Raw genomic sequence first — 21,656 nt, 5'->3', positions numbered from 1 at the left:
ATATGAGGATTAGACACTGAACACAGAGGCAGCATTTTTATTTTTATTGTGAGGAATCTCACACAAACATGGTTTCTTTTCACAGTGGTTTCAGCATTAATCAACTGACTCCATTTCCAAATCTCTCTGTTTTTGGTGTCCATCGTCTTGGACTTCCTGGTGGTCACTCTGCTCTGTGTGGTTCTCCTCTGGCTCCTCAGAGGGTCCATGTGTTTGGCTTGCATCGGTTTCTGTAGGTGCAATATGAGAGATTGTGAAAGAATTGGCGACCTCTTTCAGAAGGGCTTGTTCAGCCTTCAGTTTAGCCAGTTCCTCGGTGAGTGGAGATGTGAGCGTCGGTGTCCCAGAAGGGGCAGGGGCTTCCCTTGTTTTCTGGATGGAGCAGTCCTCGTTTGGGTCTTCAGGGGTCTTCTCAGAGCTCCCCTTCTCTGGTGGCTCAGCAGAGTTGTCCTCTGGTTGACTACCAGCTCCATGCACCTTTGCATGTAGACTCTTCCTTTCTTCTTGCAAAGCCCTGCACAGATTCTCAAGCTTCTGGTTTTTGATGGTGAGAAGCTCAAGCTCTTTTTCCTTGATTGCTTTCTGTAAAAAAAAAAAAAAAATTAACATACTGGATAAAATATCATCTGGTAAACAGATTTTTCTTCTGGTTGATCAGAATTTTAAAAATATATCTAAGTATGAGGGTATTAATGACTGAAAACAAAAAAACTCTTACATCTGCCACCATGTCAATAAGATTCTTATTGCAGCCATCAAAGCGAGTCTTCCATGACTGACACTCTTTCTCCAGCTTTTTCATTTTCTTGGCCATCTACACACACACACAAAAAAAAAAAACATGTTATGCTGCTATCATCTTCTAAAAATAGCAGCAACTGAGCGAGTGTAGGATTATAAGGTTTGTCAGTTTTTGAAGTGTTACTGAAAAGCTCATGGGATTTTTTTTTTCCTCTTATTCACATTTTTTCATCTTTTGTTTTTGCAGAAAAACTCAATAATTTAGCTAATATCATGAAGCAGACTTCAAATATTCTGTAAAACTAAACTTACTTTGTCCATGTCCTGTTTGAAGCTGCTGTAGACACTGTTACTCTTTGATACCGTGCCCTGGAACTCATCAAACTTCTTGGTATACATGTCAAGCTGAGGAGGAATGGTAACAAAACATTATACTTTTCTCCAGGGAGGTAGAAAAACAAGCCAATTTTGCCCGTCATGCCCTGATACCGTACCTGGGCCTTCATATCGATCTCTTGCTCCTTCATGACCTTCACTTGCAGTTTATATTCTGCTGCCTGTTTCAGTAGCTGTGTGATTTTGAGATGATACAAAATGAGTATTAGGGGATTATAACTACAAATGTTTTATTAAAATGCTCAAATGCATGACAAAAATGTACAAGCTCTTTTTCCAGCTTGTGCTTTTCCTCCGCCTCCTTCAACAGCATGTTTGCCTGCGCGAGTTTGGTTTCCAGCAGCTTCTCTTTCAGGTCTCTGTGCTTGAAAACCTTTTCCAGGTTCTGGAAGACATTTGAGTGGATTTATGAGTCACTTTCACAGAGAAAACTGTTTCATTTCTCGCTCAGGGAGCCTTTGGCTACATAAAACTGAAATAGTGTAACTAATAAATGTAAGACCTGGGAGAAATTTGCAAATAATTCATGGACACAGATGTGTGGGGGTTTACATAAGTACAGTTTATCCAGTTTTAATAATGCATGCTGACTGGGAGTACAAATTGACTTTCCTGTTATGTTGTATGAGTGTCTGCTGTAAACCCATGTCTGTTCACAGTGTGCCAGGATCCATACCGCCTCTCGCTGGTCATATTGTGAAATGAGTCCCTTCAGTTTTTCTGCAAGAGCACTGTTCTCCTGACACAGTTTGGTGTTGCGGCTGCTGTGTTCCTCAATTTGGGCCTGAATCTCACTGAGCGTCCCCTGGAAATGGGTGGTGATCTCTTTCCTCTTCAGGTCATCCTCTCTACACCTCTGCAGGGTCTCCTCCTGTGATTCAGGCATGAGCGTTAGTCTTAAAACCACACTGCACTGCAAGATGCTTTTGTACTCCCAACATTTACTGTACATGCTCAACCATTTAATTTAATTGGAGCTGTGCATCACCAGTGACTTCGATAATTTGGTGTTGCTTTAGCTGGCAGCCATACAGGAAGCTCATGTAGGAACTATTTTTTTTCCTGACGAATTACACCCCTCAACTCTATCATTGTACAGGAGGAAGCGTGTATCTGCCCATGATGATAGACTCATGCGTGTGAGAGAATGTAAATCTTTTCAGCTGAGTTGCACTGTTAGCTGCACAGTTCTTTTCATTGGTGGGTGTAGGTTGATATAAAGGTGATGAAACCACCCAAAGCAAGTCTCTTTTATTTAATAAACCAGGTCATATTTGAGTCTATAGTTAAATCTAAAACTGGGCAACTCACACCAAAACAATCCAGATGGACAGACAGTGCCACAGTCCAGGGGAAAATATGCATATTTGGTTTGGGAGTGAACTATCCCTTTAAAATATGAGTTCTGCTGATTTGAACAACACTAACAGCACTTGGCTTCACACCGGGAGTTGTGGGTGTGGCAGTGGAAAAGGTCAAATCTTGAGCTTTGACATAATGGCAGCTTTTCAGCGCCAGCTGATGTCGTGTCCTGTAGAGCAGAACATATGCTGGTACCACCTGGCACCATAGCTCAACAGCAAATGGCAATTTCAGCAGCTCAGGTTAGACTTTGTTTGTGTTTACAGACAGTACAGGAAGAGCAGAAAGCTGAGCTACCTTTAAAGTCTTGTTATGTCTTTGCAGCTCTCTGCACAGCCCCTCCAGTTTGCTGCGAGCCAGCACGGCGCGGCTGTGCTCACTCTGCAGCTGGTCCTTCTCCTTCATCACTTGGAGCAGCTTCTTCTGCAGAACCTTCATCTGCTTCTGATCACTGCGATGCTCCTCCAGCTGCCAAAACACACACACACACGCACAGACACAGTAAGCGCCGTAAGGGTGAATATATCTTTTCTCTGGAAACAAACCATAGCTTTGATGAGAACTACCATATATTTTCTTTTCTTTGCCTTCATTTTTTATCCACTCACCAACTCTGCATGCTTCTTGATGATGGCCTGCAGTTTCTCTTCTGGAGTGTCAAGTTTGTTCAGACTTTGCATCAACAGCATAGCTTCCTTCCCTGAGCAGCCACAAAAAATTTCACCTTAAAAATCAATCAGTGATCACCCTAAAGCCAATTTTAAACACACACTGATACAGAAATTATATTTGGATTAGTCTCTGGGACTCCAAGAACTCTACTAGTCTGTCTTGTGAAAAATCATCTTGGCAGCTGAATGACATAAACTATAAAAGGCATTTGGAAATACTATTTTACCTGCGTCTCTGTTGCAGATGGATGCACTTACACGCGTTACGGCTCTGCTTACACACCTATCAGTTTCAGTACAACCTGGACTTTTGCTGACTGAGCTGAATCAAACCCACCTCAGATAGAAATCAATAAAAAAATTTTTTTCCAAAACCACACACAACACCTAGATTTTTCAGCATCTTCTTCTCCATTTTCTGGTCCTTGCGGGTCTCTGCCTCTTTGACGGCTGTGACCTCCTCTGTGTCCTCTGGCTCAGCTGGAATCTCAGCAGCCTGGTAGGTGCTAATGATGTCCTCCAGCTGTTGGCCCAGGTCCTCTGTCAGGTCAATGTGGTGATCCTCGGCTGGCGATGCTTCAGGACCTGTGGGTGAGGGTTTACTCTCCTGACAAGCCTCCATTTTTCTGAGGTAGTACCAAGAGGGAGACGGTCGATTCTGTAATGGAACCCATAAATAGTGTTTGAGAGGTTGAGGATTACCCTTAGGATAAACTCGTGTTCGATTCTAGTGAAGAAGTAAACATGCAGGAACGCAGCTTCTAAGTCATCCTCAGTGTCCCCGTTGATCTTGATTATAACAGCTATGCTTAGTATTGCAAACTAATTAATTGATTAAATTAACTAATTAATTTCTGCAGAACCATTTGTCATAGGAGAAAAAACACAGATCTTACTAACAACATTAAAAATGACGTGACAGGTAACCAGCAAGCAAAGGAGAAATAATTTAAATATTCACACCTGTGAATCAAGTTTCATGCCGTAACAGTAAGTAAATGTCATCCAGTGAATTGGCCGACCCATCATGTCAACAGATATTATTTTTGCAGATAAACACACAATTCTTTGAATTATATTCTGATCATTGGTAGAAGACTAACGTCTGTAACACCGTAGTTTAAAAGCTCAGCAGCAAAACCGATTAGAGCACGTTCACCACCACCATCATGAGCTAGTACCACCGAGGTGCTTTTTTTTGTTTGTTTTAGAGTTTTAGCAGCTACAGAAATATAGTACTGTGCATAAAAGTCTTGAGCCATATCCCATATCTTTAAATTTTGCTTTCAGTAAGCCATACTTTCTTTTACATGGTCTTGAACAATAGTTCTTCAGGTCTTTAAATGTTTTTCTTTGGGCATTGGCTGCTTTTTCATTCATTTTCTGTCTCGTCCTTTTCTTTTTTGTATGTTAAGCCCCCCTAACACTGACCCATGAATCAAGCATAAGAAAATACACCCAACTCAATGGATAAACCAGTGTTGTGTCTACATATAACAAACAAGATAACAAGGAACCAATTTTAAATTGCATGTTTAGGCACTTTGTTACTAGCAACCTGCCACAAAAACACAATTTGTTCCCATTTCTTTAGTTGAATCTACAAAAAATGCCAAGGATGACAGGCATATCTCAGCATGTCATGATCCTTAAAAAACGAGAAATCTGGAAAAGTGGAGAACTAAAGAAGAAGTCAGGCCTAAAAAACTACCCCAAAAATGGGAAAAATCCAGCAAAGACCTGACACTGGACCTGAGAGATGCATCTGGCCCTTCAGATGATCCATCTAATGTTCACTGAAGCCTCATCAGAAATGGTCTCAGCGGAAAGGTGACTGTCAAGAAGCCATTCTTAAAGAAAGAAAACAGGAAGAAAAAGCTGAGGTGTTCGAAATTACACAAGAACTGGACTGAAGATCAGTGGCAAACAGGTCTTATAGCATGATGAATCCAAATTTCAAATTTTTGGTTCAAAACGTCATCAACGTGTACAGAAGAGGTCAGACAAGAGATACAACAGTGAGTGTCTAAAGTGGGGATGCATTTCAGCCAGTAGTGTTGGGGAACTTTTCCAAATTGATGGAATTATGAATGCAATATTAGATTTTAATCCACTATGTAATAACATCTGGAAAGTATATGATTGGCAACAGCTTCATTTTTCAACATGACCATGATCCTAACCACATTGCCAATGCAGTAAAAGCATACCTGGATAGAAAAAAGGCACAATGGAAAACTATCAGTCATGGATTGGCCTCCCCAGATCCCAGACCTCAACACTTTTGAAGCAGTGTGGGATCATCTCGACAGAGAACAGAACAAAAGGCAGCCAACATCCAAAGAAGAGCTTTGAACATCCTTCAAGAAGCCTGGAGAACTATTCCTGAAGACTACTTAAAGAAATTAATAGAAAGCCTAAGAGAGTTCAGACTGTGTTGAAGAATAAAGGTGGTCATACCAAATATTGACTTTCAAGCTCATTTGAATTGCACACACTCTGTTTTTACCTCATATACTGTATTTCCACGTATTCACCTTTCAGCTGCACCTACTTGCCATTTTCCCAGCAAAATATAAAGAAATGAGGTGCGGCTCAAGACTTTTGCACAGTACTGTACAGTATTTTCTTGGTTTTGAAACCATTTTTATGACAAAAACAATAGCCACTTAAAGTAATACTAAAGCCTATTAGTGAATAATAAATACAATCCCCTACTGAGCCTTGCGTTGTACAGGCTCACAGCCAGAGCCTGTTTATGTGCATAAAATTAGTGCAGCCTTCACACTGCCTGTGCTTTCACAAGCTGAGCACATGGCACCTGTTCCAGACCCACAGGCTATTTTAAGAACTTCTTAATATGGGCACGTTATTTATTTATTTCTTATCCGCTCTTATTGATGTCAGCGGTTGTGCGCAGTAAAGCTGCATTTTTCAACTATTAATATTAAATAAAAATACAAATGTTACATAAACAGCCCCATCAACATGCAGTATGATTCTAGGAAGTAGGTAAGTAGGTATTCAAAGGATATTTACCTATAGAAGTAGCTTTAATGCACCATTACTTTGAGCAAAGTGAAACTGTTCCCTTTTCCCGTGTGCATTCACACAGACGCGCCTCACTGCTGTTAACGCCTTCTCACCTCTAACAAACTTGGCAAAGCTGCAAACAGCCCTCAAATTCAAAGAAACACTCATTAGTCCGTTAAAGAACAAGTTTGCAAACCATCCCAAGCACGGAAGTTAAAGTTTTAAACTATCAAAGTCTAAATGTCCCTGAAGAAGCAGGGCAATGAGCAAAGAGGGTCTTACCCGGACCAAGGGCCAGAGGGGGAAAGGGAAGAGTGTCGAGGGGCTTGGACAGGCTGCCACCACAGATACAACAGCTGTGATAAGACCACCTCAAAATAAACCAGAGGAGCACAGCTCACTCTGAACAGAGAGAGGGAGTACAGAGATACTCCACAGTATGCCTCTATTAAAAACCACCCACAGACCTCCTCTGATTGTAATCTTAGCAGGAATTTACCCAAGAAACACCTGTGTGGATACTAACAGCAGATGAATGCAATAACTCTTCTGGTAAGATCTTGAGCAGCCATTTTACATGATGCCTTTGAAGCAACGCAGCACTCATTTTATTTTAAGCAAGGTTGCTGTTAGCAGCCATATAATTATTCTAACAATTGGGCCTGACAAGCCTAGTGACTGAGCAGGAGAGAAAATTAAAAAAAAAACCCTGATCTGTCTCTCTGATTGGCCAGAATTAGAACAGACCGCCTCCCCCGACCCAGAGAAAGGGTGGCAGAGAAAATGTGGTTTGATCATTTCTTCACTTATATATGCTCTTTACCTGCAGTACTTCTGTACAGTACACTGCATATGCTGCTGATACACAGTGGAGTGTACTGACAAATAAAACCTGAATATGGTTCAATACTAGTCACAAGGTGAGAGCTATTTTTGGAAGCATTCATTTATTCTTCCTCTCCCATGTTATGACTGCAGTAATAATTTTTCACCAGAGGATGTCACTGGTTCGAGTTTCTCCAATTTTTCACTGTACCCTAAAGATAAAATGTGAGTGATTTCATCTGAAAACCTTTTCATCTGAGCTCTAATTTAAACAGCGGTGAATAATGCAGGAGGAAAGGTATGGAAGCCGTTCTGAATAATCAGGTTCAGACCGTGAAATAAGCTGCAACACACATTCTTGGGTTAGAAGTATATTCTTTTAAAACAATTTTGAATTTAATCTGAAAAAGTAGAGCACCAAACAATAAATTCCTCATAGCATAAAAGAGGCACTCCATCCTGACTAGCCAGATTTGATGCAAATAGCTAAACAACGGATTGGCTACTGAGGTTTTTCCCCTCGAAAAATCTTAGCTTAGAGGTAAAATGATTTGTCCTCTGTGTGTTTTACAGGGAATTTCCATAGACATGAGAGGCACAATGCAGTTCAGTATATATGAATACACAATTTTAAAAAAACACACACACAAACACAATCTGAATACATAATGTATGCAAAAGCAAATAAAAGGCTTCACTTACCCTTCACATTTTATGAGCAGTCTGCACAACAAATGAAATTGCACAACCATAAAATCAAAGCTACATACACCTTCAGAAAGGAGAACACAAAATTAAAGCAGTGCACCTTTAAATCTTTTATGTAAACATGAGTGAACAAAGTGGGGTTTTTTTTTTAATTTGAAATCTCAAACTGATAATCACTTGAAGATGTGAATACATTTTTCTTTTTAAAAAGATGAGACACACCATGTTAGCAGTCAGCCTCATTAAACCTCTGCCATTACATCAGCTGCAGGCATTTTACCTCTTAAAGAGATATAAACAATCCACATAAAAAGTTTTCAGAGTTCAACACTGCAAAAATAGTTTAAATCATAAAAATACACATATATATATATACAGAGAAGAAGTAATGCATTTGGTGAATGATTACTTACATTGTGAGCTGAAGCACAGTAATAGTCATGCTTTTAACGTCATTACTTTACCATTACTTACAGTAAGTGATATTGATTTATCCAGTTACACTTGAAATGCAAGAAAATGTACTATTGACTGATCATTGTAGCCCCTTGGATTCGTGTGCAACATGTTTTACACAATGAGAAAAGAAAAAAAATTGGAATGTGTCAAAACCACAAGAGAACAAAATGTTTTTAACTCCTTCGTTTCCACCGACCGAGTCAGTCAAAACATGAAAGATGAGAGGATGAAAGTGCATCTTTAAAACTCATAAAATGCTCATGGTCATCTTTATAAGCAAGAAAAAAAACTGTTTAATCAAAGAGACGACATGAGATCAAAAGCAATGCCAGCGTAGCTCACTGCATAACTGCATCACTGCTGCATAAGTACAGATATACCATATAAATAGTAGTCAAATATTTACCAGTATCAATAAGTGCTTACGTTCTAATATATAAATACATCTTACAGTATTCATAATTACATAATTACCTCCTCTATTTTTGTGCAATAGCAAATCCCATGCATTTTTGCCAAGATAAAAACCACAACATTAAGAAAAAACTGCAACATAGGAAACATTTTTTTTTAAGATTGTTTCACATAAATCAAGCTGCATCCGTCTGTCGACAGAACTGACGGGGCAAGAAAGAAAAAGCTCTCCTCGGAGCAAACTCTCTGAATAAAGAGTACCTCGACCACTTTCCATATTTCTCCTTCTGACAAAGAAATGAAGAAAAGCAAAATAAAGGCACAGACCCTCGCTGCTTGATCAGAAGCACCAAACTGCACAAGAAGCGTCTACTTAAAATTTGGTCAGACTGTTTCATAATACACATACTTTTCCCCTTATAAATAGTCTTTATTTACTGCACTACTGCATCACACCTTGATATGATTACATAAACAACAGTCTATTTTTAAAGTACACACAGTAAAATACACTGTTTGTATGTATCTAAGAAGGAGTATATGTTAAGGACATTTGTACAGAATTCATAAATATAATTTATGTGCAATTGTACGCAAACTACTATGTCAGACAAAGGCATATTAGCATAATATCTTTCCATATTGCACCTGAACCCATTAATGATTCTCCACCTTGCAAAACATCCTGCTGCTTGTCCAAATTTTCCAAAGAGCCTCTGAAGAGAAGAGCTCATCAGATGGGATGGCTTTCTTCTTCACTGAAAAGATTTGACCTCCACTCATATTATCCACTTAAGAAGATGTCTCGGGTATGTGCAAGACCAGAAGAAGTGTTATTATATTGCCTCTAATGGGATAAAGATGAGGTCATGTGCCTAAAGGGCTGAAGATGACAAGGTTGCAGGTGTAGCAGGGAGGTGTCTTTTCCTTGATCAAACCGAGAAAACCGACAAAGGGGGTTTTAATGAGGGTCTTCTGTGGTAATCTTCAGTGAGGCAATGGCTTTCAAGCAGGTCTGGACATTCTCCTCTTGTCTGCTGTCTCCGACTTCAGGGTCGAGGCTTTTCTCCTGAGCTGCCACCTGAGCAGCATCATGGGAGGACAACTGGCCATGGCCTCTGATGTCCTCTCCTTCTGTCTCAGGACCGAGGACAGATCCCTCCCTACTGCTGCAACACCGGCCTTCGCTGCTTTGGGGGCTTGGCGCCACAGAGGGGATGACATCAGTGCTGGAGGAAGGCGGGGAGTGTAATATCTGGAGCCCACCGACAGGAACAACGGGAAGCAAACTGTGGGCCTGCTGCTGGGAGTGAAGAGGGAGATGGCTGAGGATGTTCTGGTGATGAGAACTGGCAGCACCAGGCAGATTAGAAGCCAAGCTGCTCCTTTGATCCTGGAATGACACATTGGCAGAATTAGCAGCAGTTTGAACGTCGCCAAGATCATTTCTCATGTGAAAATGTATCAGTTAGAAATCATGAAGTAATGTGAATATTGAAAAGCACTTCTCCAGCACAAAACAACCTTCTCCAGCAACAGAGTAGTCTACTAAATTTCATATTTCAGAGGAAGAAAACAAAATCTATGTGTGGATGGATAATACTGGCTTGCTAATAATTTGTTTAGGCATCAGTTACATCGGCCTAGAGACCAGCTGCCAACCCTCCCAGCCACCTCCATTCGCTAGGGGAAAAAGTGCATTCCCTGAGTGGTTGTTGAGTGTTTGCTGACTGACCGCCTTCAAAATAAAAGTTGTGCCTTATTGCTGCAACCAACACATTTCAAAAGGGGCAACTTTTACTTTGAAGGCAAAAGTTCTCCGTTTCCAGTCTCCATCACACTTTTCACAACTTCACTACCGCAGTTTGAGAGTATTTGCAGACAAGTTGTTCATCTTCCATGCAAACTACAGGCAACAGCGGCAACCTGCTCGTGAGCAAAGCAATCACAGAGAGGTTTGTGGTGCAGCATCATATAATTCTTTGTGACAAATTTCACACTAGCGACTGCAAGCAGCCAATCACCAACCGTTTGTGGAATGCACAGTTTTCCCTAGTGACCAGTGGTCACCAGGGGGTAAGTGATTGCTCTCTAGGCCTGTGTGAATCAGACTTTTGTAATCGATTTCACAGCAACTGCCAGCAACTGCCAGCAAGCTTTCACAACTGGTCAGGGGATACACATTTTTCCCTAGTGACTGGTTGCCAACCAATCTCTAGGCCTTAGGGGAGAACAGTCTTGACTACTGGATAATACGGTTCAGCAAAAACTAATGATCAGGTTGCATGAATTGTACCAAGTGGTTAATTTGCTGAAAAACTAGTAACTCATAGCTAGCTTATAGCTTGGGGATGGCGTATTGGCTCTGAAATTCATTGGACATGGGATTGGAAACTTTCACACCAACATCGACCATACATTGCGGTCATGATAGCACTACATTAGGTAGTCAGCAGTTGTGCTTTACAAGTGAATTATTTACTGACTTGAAAATGAAAAAATTCATGCAAAAAAAAAAAAAAACTGCCCCAAAAAAGAGCAAATGGCGATAGTATCTTACGTTAGGTATAGATGCACTAGTGAGTAACAAAATAAAATTTCAGAAAATTCGTCAAGTATTTTTTTTGGTTTTTGCACCAAACATTTTTTGTGCCCATGGTCCAACTACATGTATTCAATTTCATCAGAGTTTATCAAAATAGTTTTTAGATACTATGCTTTACACATGAACAGGTTAACAAAGTGACCTTAAAAGCTCTTTGTTAGTGTTACAATTGAACTGGCTGGAGGACACATTGTGCTACTTACCATTTCCATTTCAAAGGCTCCTTGTTGCTGAGCCATCTCCATCTTTGCTTGGTGTCTGGTTTTATCACCGCTGCCTTTATGTTGGTGTGAGCCTCTGCGTGGTGAAACGGCCCTCAACACAACCCTCTGTCTGCCTCTGACTGAGGAGTCCCGCTTTCCAGCAAGTTCTATTCCAGGAGACATGGATTGTTCAATTGAAACCGGGGAGGGATGCTGTATGGGTGTGAAGCTGGGTGAACCAGGCCTCAATGGAGAGGTATCCCATCTGGGAGAGGAGCGACCACGCGGCGAAAGTTCTCTCCTTGGGGACGGGTAACGTAGACGTGAAGGAGAGGGCTCCCTGATGGGAGACTCCCAGCCAGGAGAGAGTAGACAAGAAGAGTAAGGGTCAAAAAGGAAGCTGCTCTGATCTGGAGACAGCATAGTCAGGGAGTCTTCATCCACGGATTTCTCTCTCTGGTCATTTGCGAGGACAGGTCGATGATCTGAGCCTGTACGCCTGCCGGAGGGTTGTTGACTGACATCAACTCCTGGCAGAGATGCAAGAGAGCAGCCGTGGATGGCAGCGGTAGCTGTAACTGACAGAGAGGTAACGGCACACGGCTGAGGACTCGTGCTTCTTGAACGCAACTTTGGGGTGGTATCGCCCTCATATTCATCGTCCTCATCGTCATCTTCATCGATTTCGTCAACTTCTTCATCCATGCCATCAGAGTCCTCAGCGTCTGAGAACTGATGTTTGGTTGTCACAGCCACCTCTGTCTTGGACTTTTGTTGGATGTCATCCACTTGAAATGAGAAACACATTTGTTTAGTTGGATTTGTTACACAATGACAGCTGGGCACATGTACAACATTTACACACAACCCAGTCTTACCATGTTCCTGTATCTCTGTCTCATCCATTGTCACTGACACTCCCAGTTCAAGGCACTTCTTCATGTGTGCCTTTGACTTCATGTGTTTAGTTAGGTTTCCTGTGGAAGAAAGGCAAATTTGTTGAAATAAAACCAGGAACATCTGAACTTATTTCAGATATATTTCTTTAAAAACCATGAATCTGATGACTTTTCTTATCACTACTACAGCTGCTACAACTCATTAGTCTTTAAGATTAAAAAATGCTCACCTTTAGTTTTAAAAGCAAAGTTGCAAACCCTGCAGATATACGGTCGCACGTCTGTATGGGTCCGAATGTGTTTCTTTAGCATGCTCGGCTTCTTACAGCGGATACCACACTCCTCACAAATGTATTTACCCCGACCCCGACCTCTGACATACACATAGTCTTCATTAGACTTGTACCTGAAAGAGAGATTTTATTTCTAATGAAGAAATGCATAAAAAAAAGCACAGTCATAAATAGAGAAAAGCGCATGGGCCAACAGAGAGTGCACATACTAGCATTCTAATATATCTGCTGTATATGCGGTCAGCAGAAGTGACAAGTGCAATAATATCTTGACTGACCCTCCTTCAAAGCTCTTAATTCGTGTTGGCACAGTTTGGGTTGTGGCAGCTTCCCTCTCTTTCCACTCTTCCTTGGCAGTTTTCACTCTGCAGCTGATGTCTTTCACCTTCTTCCCGTAGGTGACGTCCACCTCTTTGGGCTCCGGTTTCCTCTGCAGCTGAATCAGAAGAACAAACATTGTGTTAACATCCTTTTAAGTGGACACAGTATCGACAGTGTAAAGCGATCCCACCAATATTGTATGTCACACACGGCATTACACAGCATGTTTTGCAAACAGGAACTATGCTACTGCTGGGGAAAAACCCAGCACAGGTAATCCTGATCTAAATGTCAAAGTTTGTCCTTTTTATCCATTTAAACTGAGCACAGTGGAGAAAAGCATCCCAGTTCCAAGACTTAGACTTCTTACCTGAATATAATTTTAGTGTCTGGTATTTTCATCTCCAAGACATATATATATATATATATATATATATATATATATATATATATATATATATATATATATATATATATATATATATATATATATATATATTATAATCTAGACCATTTGGTGATTCAAAGTTAAATATCATTATCAGCAGCAGGCAAATGCTCGCTCCAGGCTCTTTCCAAGGAAACCTTCTGCCAGTTGATTGAAGCGTGCAGTTTGCCAAATTCTGGGTAATAAGGTCCTTAAAACTTTCTGCATTTTAAACAGTGATCTTGTGATAATTATTCCTGATGATATTAGTGACTACTGATATTAGTAACAGTTATTAAATATACCATAAATAGGGCTTTAAATTAAAATATCTCAACAGGTGTTTAAAATACCAGTATGCTTTTGAACCAGAGATGGGATCATTTTCTTACCTGTTCTATGGTCTGCCTCCACAGGATGAGTGATGAAACCAGCTTCCCTGTACCAGGCTGGCACATGGCAGCCATGGTGTATATAACCTTGTCTCCCCTCTGTCTGGACTGCAGCAGAGCCAGAGCAGTGCTGGTACTCAGTTCAAGAGGGTTCGGGTTATGGGAACTCACACGCCAGGTGGCGTACACAGAGGAGAAAGGGGCGGTGCTGTGAGAGCAGCTTGGCGTGGTGTAGTTGAGATAACACCAGCTCACACCTGTTGTCGTGCGAAGACTTGGAAACTGAGATAACAGCCTTGAATTCTCGGAGTCTGACATCAGGATGTCTTGACTGGTTACCAGCTGTGCCACTATATCCATCTGCACTCGTTTCTCCATGCCAGCTTCTTTCACTTCACTGACTGATATCACGGCATAAGGAGGCGAGCTTGTATCCAGCGAGCTGCTTTCCATAACTGACTCCGCGCCATGGTCAGTGGCCTCGGTCTCTTTTTGCTGAAGTGTGATAAATTTACTCCTGTGTGAGTCATTCTGAGCCTGAGGTGTTGGTGCACCCTGCATCCCTGACCTGTGCCCCTTCTCTTCACTCAAATTACATTTTCCCAACTCCACAGCACTGAGCTCCTCTACAATCTGCCCAAACATTCTCTCCTCTTTCACACGCTTCTGCTGCTTGACCTCCATGAATAGGTCCAGGCTGCTGGCAGGGGATAGCATCCGTTTGTTTGCACCACCACTGGAGGCATTAGTGGTTGAGATAGTTCTGGAGGTCAGAGAGAGAGGGATGCCTGTCTTGAGCTTGGCTGATGACAAATCAAGGGCCTCAACACTGATGGTGTGTGTTGTAGGTAGTTTTGTATAAGCTGATACATTATGAGAATCGAGATTTCCAGGCAGTCTTGAGCTCTGACTCTGAAGGGTGGCGCTAACACTGTCATACTGATAGTCAAAAATCTGTGATACTGAGGTGTATGTGATACTGCCATAGGATGGTACATGAGTCTGAATTCTTACGGGAACCATCAGGCTCGGATGTGCAAGCTGAGGAAATGTATTCCCAGTTGAAAATATTGGCAAAGTATGTGGCAGGACAGTGGCGGCAGTGAATGGAGGGGAGATGCTGCTGAGGTACTGTGGAAACACTTGCGATGAGACTTGTGTTACTTCAGTATCCATATTCAGTGACTCCTGTCGCACTAAGTTTCCCCTCCTTCTCTCTTTCACAGAGCTAATGTCCACGTGTCTAACTTTGGATGTTGGAGAAAGACTGCCATAGTCAAATGATACGCTGCGCACCTCTGGGAACTCCTTGCGCAAGTTACATGGCGCCTGCTCTGAGGAGGAGCGTCTCATTTCATGTTGTTGACGCTGGTTAAGCACTGAGAGGGAGTGCCCACTCCCTGGCACAGCTAAGAATTCTAGTGGCTTGCCAAATTCATCCTGCCTGGCTGGAGAGACTGACTTCAAGCTCTCTTCCCTGTCAAATGATAAGGTGGAGCTATAAGATAAGTTGCTGTCTTGACTGGGGCTGCGGGAGAGGCTAGTGCAGGCAGACTCAAAGCTAGATTCACCAGAGGAGTGCTCAATATCAGCTAAGCGTAGCCTTTTCTTCTTTGGAGGGAGCTTTTCTGGAGGGAATTGTGCCAAAGTTTCACTCCTTTGAGGCCACTGAAACTCCTCCACATGCTTCTCTGGCTCCTTTACCTGCACCTCAGGAGCCTTGTCTGGGCTGTCAGGCTCTACTGTGACTCTAATTTCTGGGACTTGTATGTTAGACTGCCGCACGAGTTTCGGCCCCAGTTGAACTGGCTGCCTTAATCTACTGTCACTTCGTTCCATCTCATATGATTCAGTTGCGTCCATAGCTTGAAATGAAGAAATTATTTCCCGTCTCTGCCCATGATATTTGTAAGATTCTGAATGTTCAGAGTAAGGCCTGTTTATTGAGTTTGTGTGCTGGATAACTGAAATTACATTCCCTAAGGTTTTTCGAGCAGACATTTCAGGGCACACTGATATGTCCATGTCACACCTGTCCATCTGTGAATGGACTTTTCCTAAAGCCATAATGCCCACTGCACCTTGTTTTACATCATAGTCCTTGCTTGAATCAAACATGTCTTCACACTGTTCATGATGGCCTTCATACTGACTTGACAAATCCTCCTCTTCCCTTTTTTCCTTCCGACGCTTGCGCGTTGCCAGTTCCATTGCATGCCTCTGATGGCTCATACTAGGCACCACAGAATGGTAGTTTTCCATTTCCAGTCCTGAGGGTGAAATGCCACTCTCACTAGTCTTTCCGTGACTGTCAGTGTCGGTGTGGCCATCTTGCACAGATAGTTCGAAAGCAGCTTGCCGCCTGAGTCTCCTCATGCCCCCGGTGCCTGTTCTCTCATCAAACGAGTGGCTGCCTCTGAGTGCTTGAGGCATAGTCAGACAGACTGCCGAGGATGTTGGCATTGAGTTGCTTCTGATCAGAGGCCCTACATCAGAGCCAGCATCTAATAGGGGTTCTTTTACCTCTTCCCTTGTGAACGACTTTGTGTTTATTTTGATTGATTCAACGGTGTCTTTTTCTTGAGTGAAAACACGGGAAATGCCTTTCTCTGAGCGTTTGTTGGTATATTCACTTGAGTCTGTGCTGCAAGCCACAAAAGCTGTTGCCTGCTTAGGGCTTGGCCGATAACACTTTCCAAACATAATTTCTTGGTAGGACTTTGCATTAGTGTTTGGAGGACCGGTCTGGTGCTCAGCACTCTCAGAGCGCGAGAAGTACCCGGAGTCCGTGCTGCCCTTGCTAGACTGACTTGGAAGGGACAGATTGTGGTCAGAGTCACTGCTTCTTTTCTCAGACAGCCGGAGTGCCAGCCTCTGTTTGATTGTGGAAGATTGAATTGCACGACTAGCCTCAGCAGCAGCAGAAGGTGCATTGATTTCTTGGGATTGGGATGAACCATCCTGAGCTGACACCGACGTGGCTCCCTTTTTCTGAGCAATGAGATTTAGTACTTTTACAGCAGTGTTATCTGATCCCTCCATTGGAGAGTCCAGCAGCAGCAGCGGGTCATTAAGAGTGTCCTCGTCCGTGTCTGTGCTTTGCTCAGCATCGGAGAACAGCTCTCCTTCCCCTTCAAAAGACCCTTGGTCTGTATTGGCATTGTACGAACCGAGTTCTGAGAATGGCACTGTTCCAGCTTTGACTGAGTGAGCGTGAGACTTTCTGTGTTTGTATAAATTACTCTTGGTTTTGAAGGAGAACCCACAGGGAACACATGGATAGGGTCGTTCCCCGGTGTGTGAGCGAATATGTTTCTTCAGCACGCTGGGTTTGGCACATGCCCTTCCGCAGTAATCGCAAACATACTTCCCCGGCTTTTGTGGTTTCTGTTCCACCTTACACGCCGTTTCTGAAAGCAGATCCATCCCTGAATGAGAACACTGCTGTTGGACTTCAGGTGAACTGGGGGACTTTCTGTGAGATGCAGGTCCTGGGGACTGTGTAGAAACTTTCTGTCTGCCACTAGAAAACTGCTTTGTGGACTGTAGTGGGTGTGAAGATACTTCATAGTCTTGATGGCTTGTCGACTGGGTTTGTGAGTGCTGATCTTCTAATTGCAGTGATTTCCCTGAGTCAGACATTTCTTTGAAACCACACGAATCTTTGCTCTGAGTTTCTGCTCCTTGTTGGTGCCACCCTTTGCCTTCCGATTCGACTGGTGGTCTCCGCCTAGTTTGTGCAGCCTCTGATGTGCATTTTTTCTGTGCAACATTTCTGTCCTGACCCTCAGTGGAGCTTTTCACCCCTGCAGTAGTTTCAAGTGACTCCATGAATCCAGTGTCACTTCCTTTGCGATCGATTTTCAAGGACAATAACTGTTACGTAACTTTAGTGATATTAACATACATGTGAATTGCAGGGAAGGGTCATCTGAAAGAAACAGGAAAGAGCTGTTAGGATGCAATAATATAAACTGGGACCACATAAATACACAAGAAAATGATCATTACAAAACAAATGAAAGAGGAAAGTCTGTGTGTGTGTCTGCGTTTGAAAGTGAGAGCTATTCAAGGCTGTTTCCCAAAAGTCCTTTTAATAAAAAAAAAAAAAATTGGGTCTCTTTACCAAGGTACCTCATGTTAACCCTAGCACCACATTTTCTGATGCTCTGTGAATGTGCATATGAAGAGGCATTTAAAGTACAAACCAGTACTGTGATATGTCCTGAATGGCTGTGTATTTTTATTTTGAGCGTATATTTGTGTGGTGTGTGAGGGCTAAATAGGAAACAGTCTCAAAATTAAAAAGCATTTCCTTTAATGTGTAATGTCACTTTTATGAGCACATTTACTTTAACCTCTTAACACCAACCAGGTCACTGGCAACCCATCTTTGGTTAGGGGTGGGGTTTGGATATGGATAAAATTTTCACCTATTTGGAAAAACTTTAAAAACAGCTGCAATGTGTGAGAATCCATCCAAAAGCTAACATCTTCTAGTTTCTGAAAATTCACCTACTTTTATGGCTAAAACAAAGCCTAACCCTAACCCTACCCCTAACCTAACTCTAGATGGGTTGCCAGTGACCTGCTGGGTATTAAGAGGTCAATGGAATTAATAAACATTGGCCAGAAATTCAGTTTGCAGTTCACATGTTCAGCCTTTGTTGACATTATTGGCAATTATTGGGAAAAAAAATAGACTAAATCAGACAGAAAACAAGGCTGTTATTGGAAGTGAGCATTTTTTTGAAGTGTAGTATGCATGCTGAAGCATGCCGGTCGATAGTCTTAAATCAATGGCAATGAAGTGTAATGAGCCTGCCTGCACCTTTAAAGTCTTTTATCTAAATCTGGTATCATTTCATATCATCTCTAGTGGGATTCAAACCTTCCAACCCATCTGAGCTACTAGTGTCGATTTCCGCACTGAGCTGCACAGCTCCACTGTAGGTAAACACGCAGGACTCAAGCGAGAAACAGCATGATGTCTGTGGCTGAAGTGAACTGGTTACACTTTCACTTCATACCGTGGGGATGGATGGGTATCTGAGGGCACGTCATTTTCATCTTCTCAGGATCAAATGCTGTGTCCTCCCTAACGACATTATGTAATTTTATCTGGTACAAACCCTCTGAGTTCCCCTTAATTAGGACATCCTTCAACTCTCACTCTCTTTCTCTCACTCCCTTTCTTTCTTTGTTAGCACACCACCACACTGCTCAGGCATAAAAAACAGAGGATATGAATCCAAGGTGACTCTCGAGATGCCGAGAGACGCTCGAAAGCAGCAGTAAAAATGATAATCTACCTTTTGTGTTCTTTTCCAAATGCCCATTCCCTCTTTGAGCTCACCTTTAGAGTCTCTGCTGTCAGATAGATTTGAATGGTTCCTCCATACAGGAAAAAATAATGAAGGCATATGAAGGATGGTAAGGAGGGGAGGGGATGGAGGGGCAGCTTTGGATTGGAATGATCCATGTTTCAACGGGGAGGTACAGAGGTAAACTAAGCAGGGGGTGCCTGGGGGTAACAAAAATTCAGAGGCCTGGTAGGGAGCTCCCTTTCTAGGTCGATCTGACCTCATTGCTTAGTTTCCATCCTCTGTGAGCCACGACAGGAGGGAAGAGGGGAATATGGGTGCAGAGTGACAATGAGATAAGACCCTCAGAAACAATGCATACCTTTGAACTAAGCACGACAGAGAGGAAACGGAGCCGTCACATTCAGAGTCCTACTGACGAGTCTCTGAGCACATTCAGACTTTTGAAATAAAGAATGGGCCAGCACACCTTTGAAAGCCAAATTCCTCTCACTCCTGGCAACAAGCGCTAACCTATACGAAAATATGTGACACAGCAGCAATGACGTGCAACAACAGGAGGCAGGTGGGCGGCAGTAGGTGTGTTTCAGGATGACTGTGGGCTGACTGTGGTACAGTATGTCCGCATGGATGGAGAAATGACTCCGCGGAGACATTTGTCGGAACCGCACACATTCGCTGGGCACATCCCTTTACACATAAGGGTGGACGATGAGCTACGGGAGAGCATCGTTATGCCGCTGCATTACATCATTAGAGGCTAAGTTGGCCATTAAAGGGAACAGGCTTGAAGTCTCACGCTGACAACAAATCCATAAATATCATAAGGAGAGGCTGGTTTTAAAGTCCTCTAACACAGTGTGCAGAATGAACCGGCAGCTCTCACCGTGATCAGAATGGCACACACAGCAGCTGGCATTCAGATATCAAATATAATCCTCATACAAACCTGACATTTGAATAGTCCCCTGTCCCATATTGACAGTCACATGTGACATTCCTCATACTGCATAGTCCGTCTCTCCATTCTCCTCATGTCCGGGTGACAAAATATGAAAGAAACAAACGAGGTAAAAGTCCCATCAGTCGTGAAGCTGCTGGCCGACTGGATGTACATTAGAAGATCTATTGATGCGAGCTAGTCACCAGAGAAAATACCCAACCGTGACGTGCGGACCCAGGCACAAAAATAGCAAAGGGGCCCAGAGAGGGATACACAACAGCCCACGTTTAAGGGCGCTTTTCCTCTGCCTCCCTCTCTCTCTCTGTCTATCTCTCTCTTCGCTCTGTGCGTTTTCACACACTCCGCACACAAAGTGGGGAGCGGGCTGTCATGATCCAAAGAGCTAAACATCACCCATCCACACAGCTAAAATTCATTCAGGTACACATATTCATTAACTATTATTATCTATGTAAATACGTCGGACAGTCGGTAGGAAGAAATGCAAAAGCGCTCCTCTGAAAGACTCTAATCACACGGTGCAGCAAGCTCTGAATGTACATCTCCTACAGCGTGATCCTATTCAATGTGTGCATACGAAGAGGAACTCAATGAATGTGGCTGGCTGCGAGGCTGCTGCAAAAATTAGACATGTTCTCTGAATTCTGAGACACCCACAAGCCCTGTTCAGAGCCAGTTCTTCCCGTCACGACAGGATTTGCTTTGTGAATGGAGAGAGTCGTGATGAGGGGTGTCATTAACGCGGCAAAAAAAAAAAAAAAAAAAAATAGGACAATAGTGCAGATTATGTGCAGCTGCGAACCTCATCTTGTGAATCAGATGTGTGAGTTCAGTTGGTGCCATTTGGAGCCTTTGCATTAATGCACCAACTCGGGGGAATCTTAAGACTTCCTCTGAGCAAGATTCACTAAGAATTAGATAGAATATATATATAAGTCATGCACTGTATTGTTATATTTTGATCTTTCATTTTGCAATGCAACTTAATGTATTTTTTTATATATATATAGAATGAAGACTAACAGCTTAATTTTATTAATGCAGCAATTACAACTATAGTCTACAGTTTAATCTATTTACTGTTTGCACATAATCCTGTTACACATAAGCCTGTTGCTTATAATTATATAATTGCCTGTGATGTTTCCTGATCAGGTTAGTCCACAAATTTCTATAAACAAAGGGAAATGTAACCTGTACAGGAAACTAGCAGATTTGGAAAAGCACTCCAGTACTGGCATATAATGTTACTAGTGACTTTTCAGATCATTTTTGGCTTATTGTTAGACAATATGATACATTGTTATCAAGCTTCCCATCAGTTTACTGTGGGCCACAGTGTCAAACTACTGTTGTTACTTTGTGCTTTCTAATTGCACTCTAAGGCTTAAATCTTGCATATTTTTACTCTGCTACATGTATCTGATTGGCGGCATTACTTTGGAGATACATCCGGTTTTTGGAATCAGAATCATATATGCATATAGATTAAACAGACGTCCTTTAAAAACGCATGACAAACATTTGAATTTGATTTGAATTTTAATCTGAATTTATCATGCCAAGCCAGCTGATAAACTGTGCCATAACATCTTCTGAAGCTGCTCCTAATTTTTTGC

General features: G+C 42.3%; 2 protein-coding genes across 3 annotated transcripts; both read right to left on the bottom strand.

The window, feature by feature from the left end:
- Positions 1 to 22: 22 nt before the first annotated feature.
- Positions 23 to 6,614, bottom strand: txlnbb (taxilin beta b). Of its 2 annotated transcripts, none has more exons than XM_030718138.1 (10): positions 6,486 to 6,614; positions 3,558 to 3,828; positions 3,108 to 3,199; positions 2,797 to 2,967; positions 1,814 to 2,008; positions 1,403 to 1,522; positions 1,236 to 1,310; positions 1,054 to 1,146; positions 719 to 814; positions 23 to 582 (listed from the first exon to the last, which is right to left on the bottom strand). In XM_030718138.1, exons 2-10 carry the CDS (start codon positions 3,790 to 3,792, stop codon positions 97 to 99), a joined length of 1,563 nt encoding a protein of 520 aa, XP_030573998.1. In that variant the 5' UTR covers positions 3,793 to 3,828; positions 6,486 to 6,614; the 3' UTR covers positions 23 to 96. The 2 variants fall into 2 exon arrangements, with proteins under 2 accessions (XP_030573998.1, XP_030573999.1); XM_030718139.1 differs by lacking the exon at positions 6,486 to 6,614 and adding an exon at positions 6,210 to 6,456.
- Positions 6,615 to 7,386: 772 nt separating this feature from the next.
- hivep2b (HIVEP zinc finger 2b) lies at positions 7,387 to 20,306 on the bottom strand. The gene is made up of 7 exons (XM_030719558.1): positions 20,023 to 20,306; positions 13,750 to 17,680; positions 12,888 to 13,045; positions 12,547 to 12,722; positions 12,296 to 12,394; positions 11,418 to 12,205; positions 7,387 to 10,002 (listed from the first exon to the last, which is right to left on the bottom strand). The coding sequence occupies exons 2-7, from the start codon at positions 17,578 to 17,580 to the stop codon at positions 9,571 to 9,573; spliced, it is 5,484 nt and encodes a 1,827-aa protein (XP_030575418.1). The 5' UTR covers positions 17,581 to 17,680; positions 20,023 to 20,306; the 3' UTR covers positions 7,387 to 9,570.
- Positions 20,307 to 21,656: the final 1,350 nt, after the last annotated feature.

The sequence above is a fragment of the Archocentrus centrarchus genome, chromosome 22, assembly GCF_007364275.1.
Source record: "Archocentrus centrarchus isolate MPI-CPG fArcCen1 chromosome 22, fArcCen1, whole genome shotgun sequence".
NCBI classification, from domain to species: Eukaryota; Metazoa; Chordata; class Actinopteri; order Cichliformes; family Cichlidae; genus Archocentrus; species Archocentrus centrarchus.
The sequence above is the reverse complement of the archived record's forward strand: the minus strand, read 5'-3'. Positions and strand labels throughout refer to the sequence as shown.

Excerpts from the sequence above, each read along its gene's own strand:
- txlnbb (XM_030718138.1), bottom strand. The coding sequence starts at position 3,792 with ATGGAGGCTTGTCAGGAGAGTAAACCCTCACCCACAGGTCCTGAAGCA. Across the intron at positions 1,523-1,813 it reads AATATGACCAGCGAGAGGCG|AACCTGGAAAAGGTTTTCAA; the intron begins GTATGGATCCTG and ends AATGTCTTCCAG. Across the intron at positions 1,147-1,235 it reads AGATCGATATGAAGGCCCAG|CTTGACATGTATACCAAGAA; the intron begins GTACGGTATCAG and ends ATTCCTCCTCAG.
- hivep2b (XM_030719558.1), bottom strand. The coding sequence starts at position 17,580 with ATGGAGTCACTTGAAACTACTGCAGGGGTGAAAAGCTCCACTGAGGGT. Across the intron at positions 12,723-12,887 it reads ATTAAGAGCTTTGAAGGAGG|GTACAAGTCTAATGAAGACT; the intron begins GTCAGTCAAGAT and ends TCTCTCTTTCAG. Across the intron at positions 10,003-11,417 it reads GAGCCTTTGAAATGGAAATG|GATCAAAGGAGCAGCTTGGC; the intron begins GTAAGTAGCACA and ends GTGTCATTCCAG.